Raw genomic sequence first — 22,982 nt, 5'->3', positions numbered from 1 at the left:
CTTGGTTCACCAACTCCAGTCCTCAAGGTACACCAACAGATCATGTTTTCAGGATTCCCTTTGTATTGCACAGGTGATGCAATTATCACGTGAGCAATACTAAGGAAATCCTGAAAACATGATCTGTTGGTGGGCCTTGAGGACTGGAGTTGGGGAACCCTGATTTAAAAGTTCTATCTATAATAACCTTGGATTGTATTCCAAACAGTAAAATGATGTTACAAAACACCATAGTAGATTAACTGATAAGGATACTCATCAAGGTAACAATAGATAGTCCTTGCAATCAACACCATCATCTATTGCGTTACCTGAGCAAAGACAATGAGGCCATGTAAAAAATGAACGTATATTGAGTTTTTCTTGTTTGCAGATACATATCTCCAAAATTGACACACGAAACGTGTCATTTCTGGAGTGTACACAAAAAAGAAAAGTGTACGGCGCAGTGTGTACGGCGCAGTGTGTGTAGGCAGCGAAAGACACATTAACCAAACATTATTTGAACACAAAATATTCAATGTTTATTTTTTTTTTAATAAAATTATTTTCACTTTGAAGGACGTTTGGGAGAAGTGTTGGATACTTTGGGGGTGTGGAGAGAGGATGAACGGCTGGAAACTGAGGAAGGGGTTCTAGGTGAAGGTGCTACTAAATTACTGGGGGAAGGGAGGTCAGGCATGATAAAGGAGGAAGGTTGTGAAACATTGGAAGGAGAGGGGGGATTGAGTAACAAAGTCTTTTGTTTTTTCTTCTTTGGGGCAGGAGTCACCTGCCTGGACCGACTACCACCATGTGACCGCCTTCCATGGCTTGACCGCCTAGAGCTGCTGGTCCGTGGACGATGTGAATAAAAAACAGAATGAGGGTCTCCCCTAGGGTGCTCGGTGGTGGTGCTGGCGGTGCTCCTTGTAGGTGAAATGGTGGTGACGGTGCTCATGGAAGGTGAATTACGCCCGGTGCTTCTGGTGGGAGAAGTGTGGGCGGTGCTCTGATCTGGTGAAGTGGTGGCGGTGCTACTCTGATGTTGAGTTTTGGAGGTGCCATGAGGAGGCGAAGTGTTGGCGGTGATCCTCTGCAGAGTAGTGGTGGCGGTGCTCCTATGAGGAGATGTGGTGGTGGTCCTCTGAAGAGTGGTCATTGGGGTGCTCCTTGTATGGTGCGGAGTTGTGGTGGTGCTCTCATGCATTGGAGAAGTGGCGGTGGTCTGATCCGGAGATGTTCTTTCTGTGCAAACAGGTGGTGGCCCAACGAGATGTAGCGCTGGAGGTGCGCCAAGATGTGGTAACGGTGGCAGTACTGGTGCTGCAGACAGGAGCAGCGCATGACATGGTGGTGGCGGCGGGGGTGGAGTGTCCAGCAGCACTCGACATTGGTGTGGTGTAGTGGTGCCCAGCTTGGCTAGGAATGCAGGTGGCTGTGCAGTGATATGCAGCAGAAGTCGGTACTGTGGTGAAGCGAGTCGGTGGCACAGGTGGGAATGACAATACTGACTGCTGCACGTACTGATTCTCCTGCATAGCCTGCAAGTAAGCAGTGTTGCAGGCGTGTAAGACAGTCAGCTGTTGCTCAGGACTAACCATGCCCCGTTCAATTTTACTAAAGAAATGGTGCGATAGTCTATTGAGGTCAGCCTCCAGCCGGTCAAGGCGCTGTGCGGAAGAGTGGAAGAGGTGTTCCATGTAGTTAAAACCACGTTCCATTAGAGAAAATCCACTTTCCACTCTTTCAGACAGCGTCTTGAGACTGGCATGAAAGGCCTCGCTCAAGTACATGAACTCAGGCAAGACAGGCCTATCTGAGGCCCTCTGCCGCTGGCGGGTAGTGCCCGCATAACCAGTGGCAGAGACCTGGGACAGGGTAACACCTGATTGACCAGCTTCCTGGCCACCAGCTGTCTGTGTTGCTGACCTGCAACTTGCTTCCTGGCTGTCGGATGGCTGGGACGGGTCCGAGGTCGATCGATGAAGAACCGCTCCCGGGATAGGTTGCAGGGTGCCGCTCCAGGTGCTGTGAAAAAAAAAGGTGAACATTAGTATTCAGCATTAACAAGACGGATCAGCTGTGGAATATAAATTAGAGTTAATAAGCTAAAAAAAAAAAAAAAAAAAATTACTTACGCTCTGGTGGCAAGTACTGGTCGTAAGAATTCCAAGGCGCGATGATACCGATACTTGGTTCTTGTCCTTGCAGAAGAGCCACTGCAAACCTGTCCCTCAGCACAAACATCAGTGTTGAAACGGTCCTTCATCGAGCGCCAACGTGTGCGGACTTTGTTCACTGTTGAAACAATGGAAAAGAAAAACAAATTTAGGTTGGACAAACACAATGATGGTATCTGTATTACCACACACACCTGAGTTGTCATCAATGCTGAATCACCAATAATTGAAATAAAAATGCATTCAGTATTGAACCTGAGGACACATGTGTGTTTACTGCAAGCAGATCTCTTGCACTAAAAACACATGTATCATCAGGATCAAGAGTGAACCTTAAAAAAGACACAGCTTTCAGTACACAATGCGTACACTACTGAACCTGAGGACACATGTGTGTTTACTGCAAGCAGATCTCTTGCAGTAAACCCACATGTATCATCAGGATCAAGAGTGAACCATAAAAAGAGACAGCATTCAATACACAATGCGTACACTATTGAACCTGAGGACACGTATGTTTACTGCAAGCAGATCTCTTGCAGTAAACCCACTGAACGCCTTTTTGACAGTTGCAGAGGCGCTGTCCCAGCCGTCCATCAATGCTGCAGCCACTTCATTCCATAGCCGCCGGGTCACCACAATGTCCTTGTACTGCTGGTCACGGCTGTCCCACAACGGGACACGCTCCTGGACAAGGCTGATGAGTTGCTCATTGTCTAGATAGAAGTCCGCATCCCGTTGTGGAACATAGAAAAGAAATACATTAAGAATCTTTGCATTTATGGAGAGTGGTGATGGAGAAGAAAAAAAAAAGGGGAGAAAAGCTGGACAGAAAAACCAGAATCCAAAACACTTTTTAAAAAATAAAAAATTAGGAAAAAACTTTCCTACCGTGCGTCTCCTTCCCGCCGTGCTTTGTGTACGCTGCTCCGGCTGCTCACCCTCACTTAGCTGGTCCGATGCCGAAGTCTGTAAAAGAAAATAAATAATTAAACATTTGGACAGGCAGGTATACTTCACAAGACAGCAAACTACTCACCTCACGCTCTGCGTCTGTCAATTCTTCCGCTGCTGGTGAGTATTCGGATCCAGAAGACATTCTAGCAAAAGAAAAAAATAAAACATTACTACTAGAGTTGAGCGATACCATCCGATACTTCAAAGTATCGTATCGGATGGTATCGGCCGATCTTTAAAAAAAGTATCGGTATCGCCGATTCCGATACCGGAAGTCCCATTCAAGTCTATGGGACTTCCGGTATCGGAATAAGAAAAACCCTTTCCTGCCCTTGTACAGCCTCTCTGGGGTCTGTACGGGCCTTTCGGGGGGCTGTGCCGGCCTGCCAGGGGGTCTGTGCAGGCTCCGGTGGTCTGTGCCGGCCTGCCGGTGGTCTGTGCAGGCTCCGGGGGGCTGTGCCGGCCTGCCGGGGGGCTGTGCCGGCCTGCCGGGGGGCTGTGCCGGCCTGCCAGGGGGGCTGTGCCGGCCTGCCAGGGGGTCTGTGCAGGCTCCGGTGGTCTGTGCCGGCCTGCCGGTGGTCTGTGCAGGCTCCGGGGGGCTGTGCCGGCCTGCCGGGGGGCTGTGCCGGCCTGCCGGGGGGCTGTGCCGGCCTGCCGGTGGTCTGTGCAGGCTCCGGGGGTCTGTGCAGGCATCGTCCGATGGGACTACAAGTCCCATCTGGCGATGCCTGCTACCATGACAGTGATTGACACATTAGCCAATGATGGGACAGTAGTAGTCCCATCATCCGGCTAATGTGTTAAATGTAAAAAAAAAAAAAAAAAAAAAATTACATGCTACATTCATACTACATACTACATACATGCTACATTCATACTACATGCAACATACATACTACATATATACTACATGCATGCTACATATATACTACATGCATGCTACATACATACTACATGATACATACTACATATATACTACATGCATGCTACATACATACTACATATATACTACATGCATGCTACATACATACTACATGCTACATGCATGCTACATACATACTACATACATGCTACATATATACTACATACATACTACATATATACTACATGCATGCTACATATATACTACATGCATGCTACATACATACTACATATATACTACATGCATGCTACATACATACTACATGCTACATGCATGCTACATATATACTACATACATGCTACATATATGCTACATACATACTACATATATACTACATGCATGCTACATACATACTACATGCTACATGCATGCTACATACATACTACATACATGCTACATATATACTACATACATACTACATATATACTACATACATACCACATACATACTACATGCATGCTACATATATACTACATGCATGCTACATACATACTACATATATACTACATGCATGCTACATACATACTACATGCTACATGCATGCTACATACATACTACATGCTACATACATACCACATATATACTACATACATACAATACATTCATACAATACATACATAGACATACAGTACATATAACATAGAGTAACATACTTACCAATACTTGTCACATTGTTCCCCGAAGCCATTGTCGTCTACGGAATAAATATTAACATAACAAACCACAAAAATACTCACCCACGATCCGAAGCAGTCCACGAGTGTGTCCCACGACGATCTTGGGTAGAGAACTGCAGCATCAGCTGATGCTGCCGTTCTCTACGGGCTGCAGGAATCCAATGACGGAAGGTAGGTATCCTTCCGCACTGTATTCCTCCGCCACTTAAAAAAAAAAAAAGTCCCTAGTCTCACTTTATGCCATTGCTGTGTGGGAATTTCCCACACAGCAATGGCATAAAGTGAGACTAGGGACTTTTTTTTTTTTAAGTGGCGGAGGAATACAGTGCGGAAGGATACCTACCTTCCGTCATTGGATTCCTGCAGCCCGTAGAGAACGGCAGCATCATCTGATGCTGCAGTTCTCTACCCAAGATCGTCGTGGGACACACTCGTGGACTGCTTCGGATCGTGGGTGAGTATTTTTGTGGTTTGTTATGTTAATATTTATTCCGGAAAGACAATGGCTTCGGGGAACAATGTGACAAGTATTGGTAAGTATGTTACTCTATGTTATATGTACTGTATGTCTATGTATGTATTGTATGAATGTATTGTATGTATGTAGTATATATGTGGTATGTATGTAGCATGTAGTATGTATGTAGTATGTATGTAGCATGCATGTAGCATGTAGTATGTATGTAGCATGCATGTAGTATATATGTAGTATGTATGTAGCATGCATGTAGTATATATGTAGCATGTATGTAGTATGTATGTGGTATGTATGTAGCATGTAGTATATATGTAGCATGCATGTAGTATATATGTAGTATGTATGTAGCATGTATGTAGTATATATGTAGTATGTATGTAGTATATATGTAGCATGTATGTAGTATATATGTAGTATGTATGTAGTATATATGTAGCATGCATGTAGTATATATGTAGTATGTATGTAGTATATATGTAGTATGCATGTAGTATATATGTAGCATGCATGTAGTATATATGTAGTATGTATGTAGTATATATGTAGCATGTATGTAGTATGTATGTAGCATGCATGTAGCATGTAGTATGTATGTAGCATGCATGTAGTATATATGTAGTATGTATGTAGCATGCATGTAGTATATATGTAGCATGCATGTAGTATGTATGTGGTATGTATGTAGCATGTAGTATATATGTAGCATGCATGTAGTATGTATGTAGCATGCAGTATGTATGTAGTATGTATGTAGTATATATGTAGTATGTATGTAGCATGCATGTAGTATGTATGTAGTATGTATGTAGTATGTATGTAGTATATATGTAGTATGTATGTAGCATGTAGTATGTATGTAGTATTTTTTTTTTTTTTTTTTTTTTTAACATTTAACACATTAGCCGGATGATGGGACTACTACTGTCCCATCATTGGCTAATGTGTCAATCACTGTCATGGTAGCAGGCATCGCCCGATGGGACTTGTAGTCCCATCGGACGATGCTTGCACAGACCCCCGGACATCAGCACAGCCCCCCGGCAGGCCGGCACAGCCCCCCGGCAGGCCGGTACAGACCCCCACAGGGTGCACAGCCCCCCGGCAGGCCGGCACAGCCCCCCGGCAGGCCGGCAGAGACCCCGGGCAGTCCACACAGCCCCCCGGCAGGCCGGCACAGCCCCCCGGCAGGCCGGCAGAGACCCCCGGAAGGCCCGAAATGACGGCGCATCATGATGCGCACACACCGCGCATCATGATGACGTCAGGCCGTCAATCAACTGAACTTCCGATTCCGATGCCGAATTCCGATATTGAAAAAATATCGGAAGTCGGTATCGGAATTCCGATACAGCAAGTATCGGCCGATACCCGATACTTGCGGTATCGGAATGCTCAACACTAATTACTACACATTATATATTTGAAAGCACAGGCTCACAGAAAAATTATACTCACATTAAGCTGCTGTGATCCAAAATATGATCTCTAGCTGGGTGGGTGTCTTTTCTTCTTGCAGTATGTCTGGAGAGTGATGAGGTGGCACTACAAAGCCCTTCTTTTATCTCCCATGCTCCCAAACAATGTTTCTTGTTGAGGGGTTGGATTTAGACAGTGTCTAGACATTGTTTACTCTGAAATCGCACGCGCTCGCTAAGCACTGACATGCGCACTATACAGCGCACGTCAGCGCGCAAATAGACTGTAATACTATTTTTTTTCGCATTGCGTGCGCTGACGCGCGCATGCGCATTTTTAACGTCGTTGGGAGGACCAAAAAATGCAACATGTAGCGTCCGGCGCGTCTGATCGCAGACATGGAAAATGCGCAGCGCACTGAAACACTGAGGCCTGCGTGCAATCGCTAGACACTGCGCACGCCATTTTAAATATAGGGGACAAATGCGCATGCAACCGATAGCGCACAAGGCGCTGCGCGATAAAACGCAAATGTGAAACCAGCCTAACAACCACTCACACACATATCCACCATTGGGTGAAGGGGTGGTGTAGTATTGTATATGCCAACGAATAATGCTTGTTTAAGGGGCCAGCCACACAGACACTTGTAGTGCACCATGCAGAAGGTATGGAGAAAACCAAAAAGGACAAGAGAGGAGTATGTCCATTTCTTGATGAAGCAGGCCTCCTTTTCAAAACTCCCATACAAATCTATAAAGAGAGGAGCACATGGACGCCAGCCACCTTTGACAGTGGCGATTGACGGAGACCCCATTCTAGAGATGGGACCCACATCTATCATTAATTTTTTGTCATATCTTATGAATATGACATAAATGCACTACATGGGTATAACCCTTGAAGCCACAAGAGAGAATACATAATGAAAGAGTTAAAAAAACCTGCACAGTGCATGCCATTATAAACATATTTCAGGAATATAATCCCAGTCATTTATGTATATCTGCAGTTTTATCACCAGCCTATTCTACAATCCCCCTCATTGTTAGCTTCCTTTAATATATAACTACTGTATGCTCCCAGTTTATCGCCATAGAGATGTTGGCAGACAGCGCTGACATCGTGCCAGCTTTTTTTGGGAGCACAATAAAGAGAACGTCAGCTTAGATTGGAGCAGAACCCAACTACAAGTCCAATAAAACAAGTAGCACAAAGATGATTTGAGATACGTTTATATACCTGCCATTCCACTGGCCCATAGCTGACTCCAGGTGTATCTAGGCCCTTGGGGGAAAGAATCACAGTGAATTTTCTGTGTACCCTACACTTGGCAAGCTTGGATCATGTTTCCGCTGATCGTCATGCCCCTCCATTGGCTAATGTCACCTACCCAAGTTTGCCTGGCACTAAGATCTACATATGCGCAGTGCTTCTTTTGGAGAGACTCACTTCTTCCCCAACCAAATCTACACCTACAATAGCTGTTGTGTTCCGCATATCCCAGAGACCGCTATTGTTTTATTCTGCAGATAAGAGTCTTACATCATGTCTAGGTTTTAGATTAGTACAAAAAGTTGACTTCCGTTCTAACGACCAGAGCCAATGATTAGCTTTTTGTGCAGTAGTTTGGACATACCTACAGGTTCTGAGTTAATAATTAGGCTATGCTTAAGCAATATTTCTTGCATCATGTCGTTGTAGAACTACACGTAGTAGAATGCCTTGTCAACTACAAGGTAATGTAAGTGTAGATCTTCAACCACTGGTTAGCCAATATGTCCACATACCAAAAAACTAAAGGTCTTAACTATACTGTATCTTAGCTGAAGACAAGGGTTCATTCAAATGTCAGTAATTCTTCTAGTACACAAAAAAATACAGCGGTCCGAGTTTCATCAGTGTCTTTGATCCGATTTTATCAGTTTGGTCAGCGTGACAGATTTTATTATTAGGGAAATTCTTTTGGGACGCTTTACATGTGAGAAGGGGTATACATAATAAAAAACAGTCATGACTGGTACAGGAGGAGAGAGGATCCTGCCTGAGAGGGCTCACAATTTACAAGGGATGGATGAGGATACAGTAGGTGAGGGTAGAGCTGGTCATCCAGCGGTTTGGTGGTTACTGCAGGTTGTAGGCTTGTCGGAAGAGGTAGGTCTTCAGGCTCTTTTTGAAGGTTTCCCTGGTAGGCGAGAGTCTGATATGTTGGGGTACAGCGTTCGAGTAGGGGGGATGCGCGGGAGAAATCTTGTATCCGATTGTGGTAAGAGGAGCTAAGAGTGGAGTCAAGAAGGAGATCTTCTGAGGATCAGAGGTTACGTGCAGGCAAGTACAAGGAGACTAGGCCACAGATGTATGGAGGACACAGATTGTGGATGGCTTTGTATGCCATGGTTAGGGTTTTGAACTGGAGTCTTTGGGTAATGGGGAGCCAGTGCAGGGATTGACAGAGGGGAGAGGCTTGGAAATAGCAGGGGGACAGGAGGATTAGTTGGGCAGCAGAGTTTATAACAGATTGAAGGGGTGCGAGAGTGTTAGAGGGAGGCCACAGAGTAGGAGGTTGCAGTAGTCAAGGTGGGAGATGATGAGGGCATGGACTATGGTTATGAGAAAACAATTCTGGATTGTAGCTCAGGAGCTGATGATGGGGTCTGTGGTGGGATGGGAATACCTCTATGAAGGTTTATTTGGATGCCATAAGTGTCTGACTGGAGCAAGTACTATTCAACATTTATAGCATATAGTGTCACATTGTGCCCCCTCTGGTGGACAATAATAATGTCCCGGGATACAAGATTTCTCCCGCGCATCCCCCTACTCTGGAACTGTCTACCACAACATATTAGACTCCCGCCTACCGTGGAAACCTTCAAAAGGAACCTGAAGACTGACCTGTTTCGACAAGACTGCAACCTGCAGTAATCACCAATCCACTACACGACCAGCTCTACCCTCACCTACTGTATCCTGACTCATCTCTTGTAGATTGTGAGCCCTCGCGGGCAGGGTCCTCTCTCCTCCTGTACCAGTCATGACTTGTATTGTTCAAGGTAACTGTACTTGTTTTTTTTATTATGTACAGTATACCCCTCCTCACCTGTAAAGCACCATGGAATAAATGGCACTATAATAAATAATAATAATAAGAGAAATTCACACAGATAGGGCAGTACTCTAATGTGCAAGGTGGAGGTGAGGTTGGTGGTAGCGCTCCCCTATAAGGGTTGTGTAAGGACACAACAATTTTAGAAGCCTTATGTGTCACAGCCGCAGCCCCGCGACTGGAGGAGAGTATTGCAAAGAAAGATAATAGTTTGGCAAAGCAGAGATTATCACAATGTGCATGCTGTGCTCATAGAAAGGGTGAGATCAGGAGTGTATAAACAAAGTTTTTTATTCAACAACGCATTTCGACGCCAGATTGGTGGCTTCCTGAATGTAAACAAAACAAGTTTTTATCATTAGTTTAATCACATTTTTTTGTATGACAAAAAGAACTGATGGAAGTTTCTCAAGCTTTTGCTAGCAAACAGTCTGTGAAAAATGGACAGCACATGGATGGCATCCGAGCAACATTCTGATTTTTTTCATGGACCCATAGACTTGCAAAATCAGATATGTCTCCATGATTTTGTGTGGACCACCCAGTCCACAAAAATATACGGATGTGTAAAAAGCCCAATGGACTATAATTGAGCTCATACTATAAAAGGGCTCATACATGGAAAATGGACGTCTGAAGGAGCCCCAAGTGTCATTTAACCAGTGAGGCGCATTTGTTCAAAGCTACATCAGTCTTACATTTTCTATGTCTATGAATGTCTTGCAGATATGAACCTATCAGTGTAGCATAGGTCATTTATTGGGGTGTACTATGGTTGGCCAGTTTATAAACCTCATTAATCCTTCATGCTCACTGGCCCGAAGACTGGTAACAAGATGTAGTCAACGTGTGCATTTTCCATCATTAGTAATTAAGCCGGTCTAGTTCAAGCTATAGGTGTTTTACAGAGATGGGATTACCATTCTTAGCATCCTGCGCCGGCCACAGGGACAAAAATGGCAAACTTTAGCTATTCAGCTGTTGTGTGCCACCAAGGCTAGGAAGTCATACCAGATCTACATTTGTAGAAGACCTTCCAGATCAAAGTTAAAACATATGGCTTTCACACGGAATCACATCCTACTGTGAACAATTGCAATTATTGCATCACGTTGGGTTTTTCTTTATTTTTAACACATGCATGTTTGCTTCAAATTAACAAACTATTGTGTTTTTCCATTTTTACACTTGAGTATGCAGACATTTTTTACACACCATGTACTCCATTCAGCGTGGGAGGGGAGCTCTGTTTTTTTATCTGTTGCTAAAATAGCACCAACATATTCTGCAGTTCAGTGCAGAGATTGCTCATGCTGAGCTGGTAGTGTCATTGTCAGTCATGATGTGTGGTCATATTGTCAATAGTTGTAAGCAGATCCATGCACTGTGGTGAATATATGTCGTCTGGATACATTATCTAATAATCAGTCTTTTTTATTGATTTGTCAGGCAGCATGTCTAAAGCAACCAATCTGGTTAGATTATATTTAGCCGATATAGAGTTTTCACCTATCCAATGGATAGGTGATAATAACTGGCAGATAACCAGAATTAAAGGGTTTCAAATTCCATATGAGTACAGTGCGGCGGAGGAGCAATAGGCGATACAACTTCGAGTGCTATATTAAACGGTGCCAAAGATAATGGGCACCATACTACAAATTTGGGATCTCCTCTCCATCAGTTTGACATAAGTGGATAAGTGAAGATTGGTGATGACTTCACAATTAGAATACCAGCTTAATTGTCACTGAAGAATGGGCAAAAAATTAGCATGGAAGCTCAGGAAGACTTAAAGAGTTTCTCCAATCTGGAACCCTCCTTTGGGACTCTCAAAAATTGGAACCGTAGCTTTATTCTGTTTTCCTCTAAAACAATGCCACACTTGGCCTTCTTGTACCTTGATTTACTAGTCCCATGGTGCTGCCGTCCTTATAGTCTACAACAGAGTGAGCCTTTAGCAACCCCTTCTAAACTGTGTCTTAAGCTTCATTCAGATGGCAGTATTTTTGGACAGGGTGCACTTCATGGCACCCATTGATAATATCATTGCGTAGAACCAATAGTCTGTGAGAACAAAACAAAAATTAAAAAAAAAAAAAAAAATCGCAGTGTGCACTAGTCTGGTCCTTTCTTCGCATCTTGTGCACCTGTTCACAATACGGACAACTAAACAGAGTTTCATATGGAGCCAGTACAGTATAGAACCACTGGGGAATATGGGACTTTCCACCAATGATTCATGCCATGACGTTACAGAATGATACGGCATTTCACACTGTGTCTAACTTACAGTAACTATACTTTGTAAACATCAGGGATTGCAGCTGAACCTATTGACCCATGCCCTTTCAATTCAGTAGTGTGCATTTCTCAACTGTGACGCAGGGTTCAGTTCTACTTCGTTAAATGAACCCTTATTTTGAGTAATGTCTGTGGCAGATGTCTTAAAATATTCATGAAAAATTCAAGACCTTGGGTAAATGGGTTGTTCAGAAGCTTGAAAAAAAGAATAATCAACTGGACTAAAATTACAAAAAAAAAAAAAAAAAGTACTCCCATATGTAACTAGGGTTGAACTGGAAGAGAATGAGGCCAAGATGCTGGTTTTGGATTAATTTTGATCTGGCTTGACTGGGGTATCTGAATACATGGCTAGAACAGCAAACTCTGGACTCAAGGACAAGTATTCAATCGGATAAAAAAAAACAAACAGTTGAACAAGTTGTCCAGGAATGAAAGAACAGTGCTACTTCCTTAGAAAACAGTGACACACCTGTCCACAGGTTGTATGTGGTATTGCAACTCAGACTAAATCACTTCAATATAGCTAAGCTGCACATCCAATGGACATGCGTGGTGGCAAGTCCTCAAGGCTTCTCTAACCTTGTACAACCCTTTTAGATTCTTCAGGAACAATTGGTTTCAATGAGATAGAAGCCTCCTGAGTGACCTGCTGAATCATGCCCTGCCTAGTAATATATACAATTATCTATGTGTCCATAGAACATCACAAAACCAAAACTAGTTTTAGGGCAGAGACACACTGCCGTATTTTTCGTCCGAGAATCGGATTGTAAAACTCGCACTGGCTGCCTGCTCTCCTGACCTGAGCTTGACACCTGCATAGTAATCCATCACGCTGTCATGCTCAGGTCAGGAGAGGTGCCGGCAAGTCCGTTCAGTACGATGCGATTATCGCAGGAGAAATACACCAGAGTGACTCTGCCCTTACAGTTGTCATCGAAAAGCAGCTGTGATACAGCAAAACATGCATAGCGTGTCTACCAGACACGCTGTATGTAAGGCAGAAATGCTTATTATTCTACGTATTTGCAGACTCCTATTTTAAGACTGTAACCTTGTGGGAACTTTTTCTTTGTAGTTTTCCACTTTGGAAGAGTCTGATAATTTAGCAATATGATAGTAAGGAAACAAAAGATAGTATGGGATCCATTGGTAGAGAAAAGTTATCTCTGGATGCGTCCAGCCATCTTTCCCAACCAGAGCTGGTTGTTTAGAAAATGGGACCCTGGACAACAAATCAAGTACGACCCCCATTTTTCAAATGCTTTTTTGCATCACTTTAGCCAATGTTGATAAAACATTCAAATAGGCTGCGCTGCTGCAATGAAATTCTCTTGATGTGATAGAATTGAAGGTTTTTATTAGCACTTTGCATTTCAATGCCAAACCGGAGTCTTTTTCAAGTGGAAAAAAACAACATACACAACCTAGTGAAGCACTGTGATATTTAGGCTATGTGCACACGTAGCGGAACTCTAGCGAAAGTTACCGCGAGAATTTCGGAATTCCATTCCGCGGGAAAAATCGCATTTTAAATTACCGCGATTTTCCTGCGGAAAAACTAGCGATTTGCAAGCGTAATTAGCATGCAGAATGCTAGCTTTTTCCAAGCGATCTGTAGCATCGCTTGGAGAACTGATTGACAGGTTGGTCACACTTGACAAACATAGTGTTTGACGAGTGTGACCAACTTTTTACTATTGAGGCTGCCTATGCGGCATCAATAGTAAAAGATATAATGTTAAAAATAATATAAAAAAATCAGGTTATATATATGGTACCCACTGTCCTCCGGGCTGTGGGTACCATATCCCTGTAAAAAATAGAATAAAAAATGGTGTTATATTCACCTTCCGGCATCCTGCACAGCCTTCCCGGGCCTCAGCAATGCTCCCATTTCCAGTAAAGCCTTGCGTGTCCTTTGATGACGTCGCGATAATGTAGCGGTCTCGCGAGGATTAGGGACCGCTACATTATCGCGAGACTGCGACGTAATCAAAGGTCTCGCAAGGCATTACTGGGAACGAGAGCATCACTGAGGCCCGGGAAGGCTGCGCGGGATGCCGGAAGGTGAATATAACACCATTTTTTATTCTATTTTTTACAGGGATATGGTACCCACAGCCCGGAGGATATTCTCCTCTCCTCCGGACTGTGGGTACCATCCGCAAATGTTCTGCTTACTTTTTGCATGGTGGGCACAGCCACATGCGGGAAGTAAGCGGAACGATGCATTCCTATGGGTGTGGGATCACCGCGATTCCGCAAAATAATGAGCATGCTGAGTATTTTTCCGTGATGCGATTCCGCCACGGGATAATCTGCAGCGTTAGCACAGCATTGCGGAATCCCATAGGATTGCATGGGATGCTGTTTTTTTTGCGTTTTCGCTGTAAAATCGCGCGTTAAAAAACGCAGCGAAAACAAAAAAAAAAGCGACGTGTGAACGCAGCCTTACAGTCTAAAATGGGGAAGGAGATCATTAGGATCCACCCACTACAGGGTTGAAAACATTTTTTAAAAGGGGAAGGAAATGGAGTTGGGAAAATTTTGTGACAGTTTAACAACTATTTCTAAAATAATACTGCCATACAATGCCTTCATAATACTGTACTTCTATTTTGTACCCATATAAAACCACAATATAGTTCTATCATGCCATATATTGATCACACAACACAATACTGCACAAATAAAATCATTGACTGTCCAAATCGTGTTGCCAAACCATGTCTTATTAATACTCTCATAAAATATCCGTATCATACCGCCGACAGCTACACCATTGTCTCTATTGTTGGGCAAACCAATCGGTATAAATAAGTGCTCTACAGACTAGTGGCAAAACAATCGGGAATAGCTCCTTCTCCCCCACTCTGTAAGTTGCTGGGGGGGCAGTCCCGAGGACTCCTAGAAAATACAAGTCCTCAGCAAGTGCCCAATTTTCTACCCTCTAAAATCGGCTCCGCTCCCAACAAAGCATCAAGGGTGGTTGTCTCCCAACATTTTCACGGAAAAATAATAGAAATTACCAAGTTCCAATACGCGAGATATCACTGGCGACAAACAGCACATGTCACAATAATATAAAAATACTTACCAAAGGTTTTGTTTGCTATATAAGCAATACCTGCCCACGCCTACAGCACTGAGAACACAGGTAGTGCCAGAAGTAATCACACCCTTGCGTCTGACCATTTATATTGAACATCTTATTGCATCAGGTCTATATTAACACATAGCTGTGCACAGTGCAAAAACTCCATGAATGGTCCCCAACCTGCCCCCTGCCTAGAGAACGTGGAGTATTAGGAAAAAATAGACCCAGCTACCTCTAGTTTTTCTTTTATTGGATAAACCCTTACAAGTTTTGGGTTAGCTGCAGGTGTCCTAAAAGTGTATTAGCTTCAAATAGCCCCCAAATATTCAATGAAATAGCCCCCACAAATAGCCCTAGAATACCAGCCACAGACACCATGATACAGTGTATTAGCTTTAAATGCCTTCCTCAGAAGACCATGGAGATGTCTCCCAAAGTGGCAGCCACTGATCTCCTCTAGAACCTAGTACTGACTTAGGTCTTCCTCTAGGTGTGTGGTTTTTCACTAGGATGCATCACCACTGACATCATCACCAGCTATGACATCATCATATAAATATCTATGAGGAGCCTGGCACAGCAGCATTACAGTAAAGCACCCCTGTATTGATTTTTATACTTTCTATCCAATTATGTGCCAACTCTTGCCATCACGATTTGTCAACACCTATAAGGCTGTGTGCACACGCTGCGGATTCTGCTGCGGATCCGCAGCGGTTTTGGCCCTGCGGATCCGCAGCAGAATTAGCCGCGTTGTACAGTAGCATTATATCCTATGGAAAATGGAAACCGCAGTGCAGACGGTGCGGAATTTTCTGCGCGGTTTTTGCTGTGGTTTCCAATCCGCAGAAAGAATTGACATGTCACTTCATTTCTGCGGATTCCGCTGCGGTTTGCCATCACCTCCATTGTAGAGGTGATAAACCGCAGGGCAAAACCGCAGATACCTGCGGATTTTGCAAAATCTGTGCGGTAAAATCCGCAGACCAATCCGCAGCGCGTGCACATACCCTTACCCGATCTAGAAGCAGAGCAATGTTTAGTCAGGTTTAGGTTGTGGAAGTCTTTGCTAAATCCCCCAATACTCAAGGCTGAGCCAGAGGACAACCACCCTCCTTCCCTAGAAACAAACTAAATTTACAATTTAATCCTTCAACTCCCTAAATCACCCTTTGAATGTAAAGTTAACCTCTCTACCATCTTGGACCACCAAGGAATTTACTATCCCCTTCAACAAGCCAGACCACCAGGGACCGTGAAATTACAAGATGAATTGATAAATACTTTGGATTAATATTCTTATTTCCTTTCCATAGTCACATTTTATATAAAACCTTTAGAAATGAGACCTTATCAGGCTATGTTCACACACTTCGTTTTTTGCTGCTTTTTTAATGCAAATTTTAAGCTGCGTTTTACAGTACCAGAAAAGTCTATGAGATTTCAGAAATTTCATGCAAACACATTGGTCTTATTTTCTGATTTGGAAAACTGCAGCATGTCACTTCTTTCAGCGTATTTTCAATGTTTTTTGCACCCATAGGAAACGATGGGTTAGTGCAAAAACACAGGTATCATTTTTTGCTGGGCTTTTGGTGCCTACAGAAGTTAAATCAGGCCTTTTCTTTGGCCCACTAAACATTATCACCATACACAAGAAACAGCAAAACGGAAGCAATAAAGCAGTAAAAATGAAGCAAAACCAGCTTTTTGGAGGCAGCTTCTTTATTGCCAAAAGAGCAGGTTTTTTCCTGCAAAAAAAAAAAAAAAAACGCAGCAAAAACGCAAAGTGTGAACATAGCCTCATTCTTAACTGTGACATGAAACATCTTAAACATATAGAGTGTATAAAAAGAGATAAAATCCTGCGATCCCAACGTATTGTTACCCCTCTATAAATCACTGGTGATGCCACATCTAGAATATGGGATCCAGTTTTGGGCACAACATTTTAAAAACGACTTTCAGAAGTTAGAATCAGTTGAAAGGCAGACAACTAGATTATTACAGGGGATGGGAGACCTCTAATATGATGAGAGGTTGGAAAAGTTGGGCTTGATTAGCTTAGAAAAAAGACGCCTCAGAGAGGATCACATTTATATGTATAATATATGCTTGGTCAGTACAGAGGACTGGTGCATGACTTATTCCTTCCAAAGACCATACTAAGGACCAGGGGGCACTCATTACAGGTGGAAGAAAGACGATTCTGGCAGCCAAATAGGAAAGGGTTCTTTACAGTTCGAGCAGTCAGAACGTAGAATGACCAACCACAAGATGTAGTAATGGCAGACACTATAACAGGTTTTAAAAAAAGGGCTGGATAAGTTTCTAAACACACATAACATTGCGAGTTATAGATAATTTAGTGACAAAATTAACAATTGGTGGAGAAAGGATGAACTTGATGGACCAAGGTCTTTTTTCAACCTATGTAACTATATGTAGATCCGGTTAAGTATTATTAGCAACAACCTAAAACCGGTGCAAGCCCAAGAACTTGCTTATCTATCAGCCATCGAAGGCTCCACTTATGAGGTCAGCAGCTCACCAGCTCCCAGTAACATTGCTTCTCTTCAGGCCACAAAAAGCAATGTTAAGTATATCAAGTCTGCTCCGGGAATGTACACATTAAATGCACTATATACTTGTACATGTTGCAAAATTTCGTGTTAAGTGCCAGCACATTCCACAATGTATCAGGGCACTAATGCCGACATTGCGATAGAGCCCGGGAAATATAGGATCAGCCTTATCTGCAGCCACAGAACCTGCAAGCCAGGGGAAGGGAGCAGCAAGGCAGGCGGCATTAACCTCAGGAGATTAAAAGAATCAGCGCAAAGAAGTAAAGTAAGAAATCACCTGGGATTAAAACGGTAACACAAAATGCCCCTGAGGTTAAAGAAATGAGATGCCAGCACCGGCACTGCCGCAGTACAATGCCATTCAGCACAGCGATGGCGCGGTATGTGCCGCTATACACTGCGGAATACCTTGTCTTGTATGTACAGGATGATTACAGGTACTCCAGATCAATTATCCTATATACTGTATGTCACAAGCCGAGACCTTTAAGGACTGCGCATCCAGCTGTTAACCCATACCTGTCTGGACTCTGCCGACGCTCCAAGATAGCTAACCTGTATGCTATAAACTAGGGCTGAAAACTTTAACTAGATGTTGCTTGGGCTTGTAGTTCCACAGCAGCTGTGCACATTCTTATCCCATTCCACAGTGAACGCGGACTATACATAGAGGCTTTGTATATTGTGCTTCTCCCTCCCGGAGCCTGTATACATCCAGTTCTGCTCCTGTAGCACTCCTGCTGATAACACACGTACACACACAAATCACATATTAAGTCACGCCGCTGCCCCTGTTCCTTTATCCGAGGGGTCTTATTAGTAATAATAAGAAGTGACAATTTCCTACCTGTACCAATGACCAGTACAGAGATCCAGGGGGGCGGCGGGGGGGGGCTCTTCACCGACCGGAGAACTGGCAATTCCTGTTTATCCTCCTCTCTTTATCTACCTGTCTTGATTTACATGGGCACTCCTCCCAGGTGACATCACCTGGAAACACTTTTCCCGCCCTCTTGAAATATGAATCAGAGGCATCTTATTGAGTAGCCCGACCAGGTGCCTCTGTGTAAAGTGGACGGCTGTCAGGGTTAGTATAGGCAGAAGATGAGCCGTCACAGCCCGGTGTCTGGGCAGGCACATGTTGCTACGTACTTAGACGCTATCTTTTCTGCTGCACGTGTAATAATCGTATACAATCTCTGCAGCGCACAAATAGAGGCATTAAGGAGGTCGATGTCATGTGTGTCCATACTGTGCATCCCCTGCTTAGCAGCTCGGTGAACTCTTGGACTGGCTCCAATGCCCACGTATAAACCTTCCCTCCTGTGTCTGTTGCTTGGGAGGGAATTAGTAGCTGAGCTGCACACTTCGTGAAGCGATGGGAGGGTACAGGTTGAGTGAGGGATGGCATCAGCTTTTAAAAGTACCAGAAGGGATGTCCAGAATATCCTAAATCAAGTGGAATGACTTATACAGCATCTGTATCATACAGTCGCCATATCCCCATTGCAAATTAGGTTTATTAGCAAAATGTGCAAAGTTTCGGCTTTTATTTTTGTAATAGACCAATAATAATAATTTAAATAGCTCAACGCAACTAATATCCCAAGTGTTTTCTCCAAATTCAATAGAAAATGCAACTTTTAATAACTACTGCAGTCTCAGAATTATTCAACTCCTTCAAGACAAGCATCTTTAGCACTTCGTAGAACATCTCTGGCTGTTATGACCTGCTGCAGATGTGATAAGTGGCCAGACACCAGCTACTGGCAGCATTCCTGAGGAGTTGTAGTAGCTCATTCCTCATGAGTAACGTCCTCTAGATCACGAGTTTTCTTGAGTTTGAACTGCGTTCTATAAATCCCAAAGATTTTCTATGGAGTTCAAGTCAGGTGACTGTGATGGCAACTCAAGCATCTTACAAGACTTCTTTGGATAAGGCTAGGTGGACTGTGAGATATGCTTGGAATCATCCTGTTCAAAGGTCCAATGGTGACCAAGCTTCAGATTTCGATCAGAAGGCATGTTTTCCGCCTTGGAATTACTGATACTTGATTGAATCTATCTTGGCCTTCACATGCAAAGTCCACGAGGTCTCCATTGGAAGCAAAGCAGCCCCAGGGCATCACTAAGCCTCCTCCAAACAGAACGCTGAAAAACAGAATCCCAAAATGTCTGTTTCTTATATATTTGGTTTCTAACATATTGGAGCAGACTTTTTTGTGCTTTTGGGTCAGTGGAGGTGTACATCTTGGAGCACCCTCAGGGATTAGTAGAATGTACAAACTGAAATCTCAATGCCTGCTGCCATCAAATCTTGCTGTAAATTTGTTTTTTGACCACAGGCCTCTCATGGTCTCTGGTGGCAGCCGGTGATAGTTTATTTTTTGTGCCATGTTCAGGTAGTGTAGTCAGTGTTCCTTTAACATTGAGCTTGCAAAACTCTGCTTCTAACTGCATCTCTAGTAAAATGTGATGGCTTTGCTATCTTTTCGTTTTCCATCCCTTGCTTGTGCAAGGCAATGATCTCTTCTCCAAACGATTTGGATCACTCTCTTGATTTAGGGTGCATTTATACTGGCCGATTATCGGAAACGATCATTCATTGTTTCTTATAATCAGGCAGTGTAACACGCTGCCAATCACGCGACATAATGCTTATTTGTCAGTTGAAATTACTTTAAGCTTGCTTATAAATTATCATTCGTGGGAGCCGAGCACATCGCTCTGTTTAAAGAGTACACCTACTGCCGAGAACAATGACAGTCGATGTGCACAGATTGATTTATTACAGATCATTCTGTGAGCATGGGAAACAGGTTGGCCTGTCTAAACAGGCTAATAAATGACCACCGATTGTCAAACATGTAGCCAATCAGCGGTGTTTAACGCTGCACGTCGGACAGCATAAACCCACCATTAGCCATATTTGTCACATGCCACAAACCAATAGCTAGTCCAGGTATTTGATGTATTTTTATCTCAAGCATACCTGATGCAGCTACAGTGGGTACGAAAGTATTCAGAACCATTTAAATTTTTCACTCTTTGTTTCATTGCAGACATTCAAAAAAGTTCATTTTTTTTCTCATTAATGTACACTCTGCACCCCATCTTGACTGAAAAAACAGAAATGTAGAAATTTTTGTAAATTAAAAAAAGAAAAACTGAACACATCACATGGTCATAAGTATGCAGACCCTTTGCTCAGTATTGAGTAGAAGCACCCTTTTGAGCTAGTACAGTCATGAGTCTTCTTGGGAATGATGCAACAAGTTTTTCACATCTGGATTTGGGGATCTTCTGCCATTCATCCTTGCAGATCCTCTCCAGTTCCGTCAGGTTGGAAGGTGAACATTGGTGGACAGCCATTTTCAGGTCTCTCCAGAGATGATCAATTGGGTTTAGGTCAGGGCTCTGGCTGGGCCAGTCAAGAATGGTCACAGAATTGTTCTGGAGCCACTCCTTTGTTATTTTAGCTGTGTGCTTAGCGTCATTATCTTGTTGGAAGGTGAACCTTCGGCCAAGTCTGAGGTCCAGAGCACTCTGGAAGAGGTTTTCATAGAAGAAAAATGGGCGTTCCAGCTCCTAAAATTAATTCTTTATTGTATAAACATTAAAACATGATGCTTGGCAATGTCCTCATATTATGGTGGATGTGCTCACAGTCACTACACAACCAGCAATGTGTTTCGATCCTGCATCATGCTTTAATGTTTATTCAATAAAGAATTCATTTTAGGAGCTGGAACGCCCATTTTTCTTCTCTGCTGCTTTACATCAAGTCTGGACGAGGTTCCGTGCTCCAGTGGCGGTTAGTGAGCTGACTAGGGCTTATTGCCTGAATTTTCTTTTTCTTTTGCACATGTAAGAGATTTTCATCCAGGATATCTCTGTATTTGGCTGCATTCATGTTTCCTTCAATGGCAACCAGTCGTCCTGACCCTGCAGCTGAAAAACACCCCCATAGCATGATGCTGCCACCACGTTTCACTGTTGGCATTGTATTGGGCAGGTGATGAGCAGTGCCTGGTTTTCTCCACACATACCGCTTAGAATTATCACCAAAAAGTTCTATCTTCGTCTCATCAGACCAGAGAATCTTATTTCTTATAGTCTGGGAGTCCTTCATGTGTTTTTTAGCCATCTCTAAGCGAACATTAATATGTCTGGCACTGAGTAGAGGCTTCCGTCGTGCCACTCTGCCATAAAGGCCTGACTGGGTTGCAGTGATAGTTGACTTTGTGGAACTTTCTCCCATCTCCCTACTGCATCTCTGGAGCTCAGCCACAGTGATCTTGGGGTGAGTGTAAATATTTTTATTTTAACATAGGCAAACCTGTGTGAGAAGAGGGCAACCCCTTCATCAGAAGCATGTGACAGGTGGTGTGCACCTCAGTTTGCCATGCTACAAATCTTACCCCCACCCCAGAATAAATTTTGCTTATTAGCAAAATTGACAAATTTAATTGAAATTAATTGGGACAGTGACATCAGCGCTGATTAGGTGCAGGACTTACATGACATTACAATCTCATGTGATTCCTGGGAACATGAGTGCCGACACCACTGAAACGGCTCTGGCACGGGAGGTGAGTGTAAGTGTTTTTTATTTTAACGGGGACAAACATTCAGAGTGAGAAGGGGTTGTCCTAGTAGTGGACAACCCCTTTAAGAGGCATGCACCTCTTAATGAATCAGGAGCATCTGATTCCCCCACTGTGAAAATTGCCAGGCTTAATGAATCAGGGCCTATGTGTTAATCCTACTTTCTATTTTGCAGAACTTGAAGTCTAATCAGTTATGCTAATTAGGGTGGTTGGTACACTCTGAGTGTAGCTAAGATGCTCAGTGCACCGTTCCACCTACTAGTTGTGCAGGTCATCGCCCCCCTCTCTGGTGATTGACAGCACTGGCTTGCATGTGCTTTCTCTGCATTCAGTACATGATCCATACAAGCCAGTACTGTCAATAACCAGTGAGGGAGACGAAAGACGCACAACCAGTTAGCGAACCGCTGTGCTGAGCTCCTTGGCCACACTAATGGAGCACCGAGCAGCTTATTTAATATATATTTGATTAAACTTTAGTTCCTGCAGAGAAGAGGCAGCGATTACAACACTAAAGTAGAGATAATTACTGGGGAACGAATGAAAAACAATGTTTTGGTGTTAGGTAGTAGGCTCCGAGCGAGATCCCCTACATCAGGGTTCCCCAACTCCAGTCCTCAAGGCCCACCAACAGGTCATGTTTTCAGGTTTTCCCTTGTATT

At 43.5% G+C, this 22,982-nt stretch overlaps 2 protein-coding genes across 7 annotated transcripts in view; both read right to left on the bottom strand.

Moving 5' to 3' along the window:
- Positions 1–22,982, bottom strand: part of GRB7 (growth factor receptor bound protein 7) — a 192,553-nt gene that overhangs the window by 138,217 nt on the left and 31,354 nt on the right. The window contains exon 1 of one of the 4 annotated variants that reach the window (XM_073572587.1): positions 18,558–18,751. The exons of 2 other annotated variants lie outside the window; for them this stretch is intronic. The gene's annotated coding sequence lies outside the window, so the exon portion shown is untranslated. Of the gene's footprint in view, positions 1–18,229; positions 18,420–18,557; positions 18,752–22,982 lie in introns of those variants that run through there. One more of the 4 variants, XM_073572589.1, reaches the window with a different exon arrangement.
- LOC141086487 (uncharacterized) lies at positions 87–3,258 on the bottom strand. 3 transcript variants are annotated; one of them, XM_073572582.1, is made up of 4 exons: positions 3,202–3,258; positions 3,054–3,131; positions 2,121–2,280; positions 87–2,010 (listed from the first exon to the last, which is right to left on the bottom strand). In XM_073572582.1, exons 3-4 carry the CDS (start codon positions 2,249–2,251, stop codon positions 1,182–1,184), a joined length of 960 nt encoding a protein of 319 aa, XP_073428683.1. In that variant the 5' UTR covers positions 2,252–2,280; positions 3,054–3,131; positions 3,202–3,258; the 3' UTR covers positions 87–1,181. The 3 variants fall into 3 exon arrangements, with proteins under 3 accessions (XP_073428683.1, XP_073428682.1, XP_073428681.1); XM_073572581.1 differs by having other exon boundaries at positions 2,121–3,131; XM_073572580.1 differs by having other exon boundaries at positions 2,121–3,258.

Source organism: Dendrobates tinctorius, unplaced genomic scaffold, assembly GCF_039654945.1.
Source record: "Dendrobates tinctorius isolate UK_male_01 unplaced genomic scaffold, ASM3965494v1 ptg000032l, whole genome shotgun sequence".
Taxonomy (NCBI): Eukaryota; Metazoa; Chordata; class Amphibia; order Anura; family Dendrobatidae; genus Dendrobates; species Dendrobates tinctorius.
This window is presented reverse-complemented; position numbering and strand designations above follow the sequence as displayed.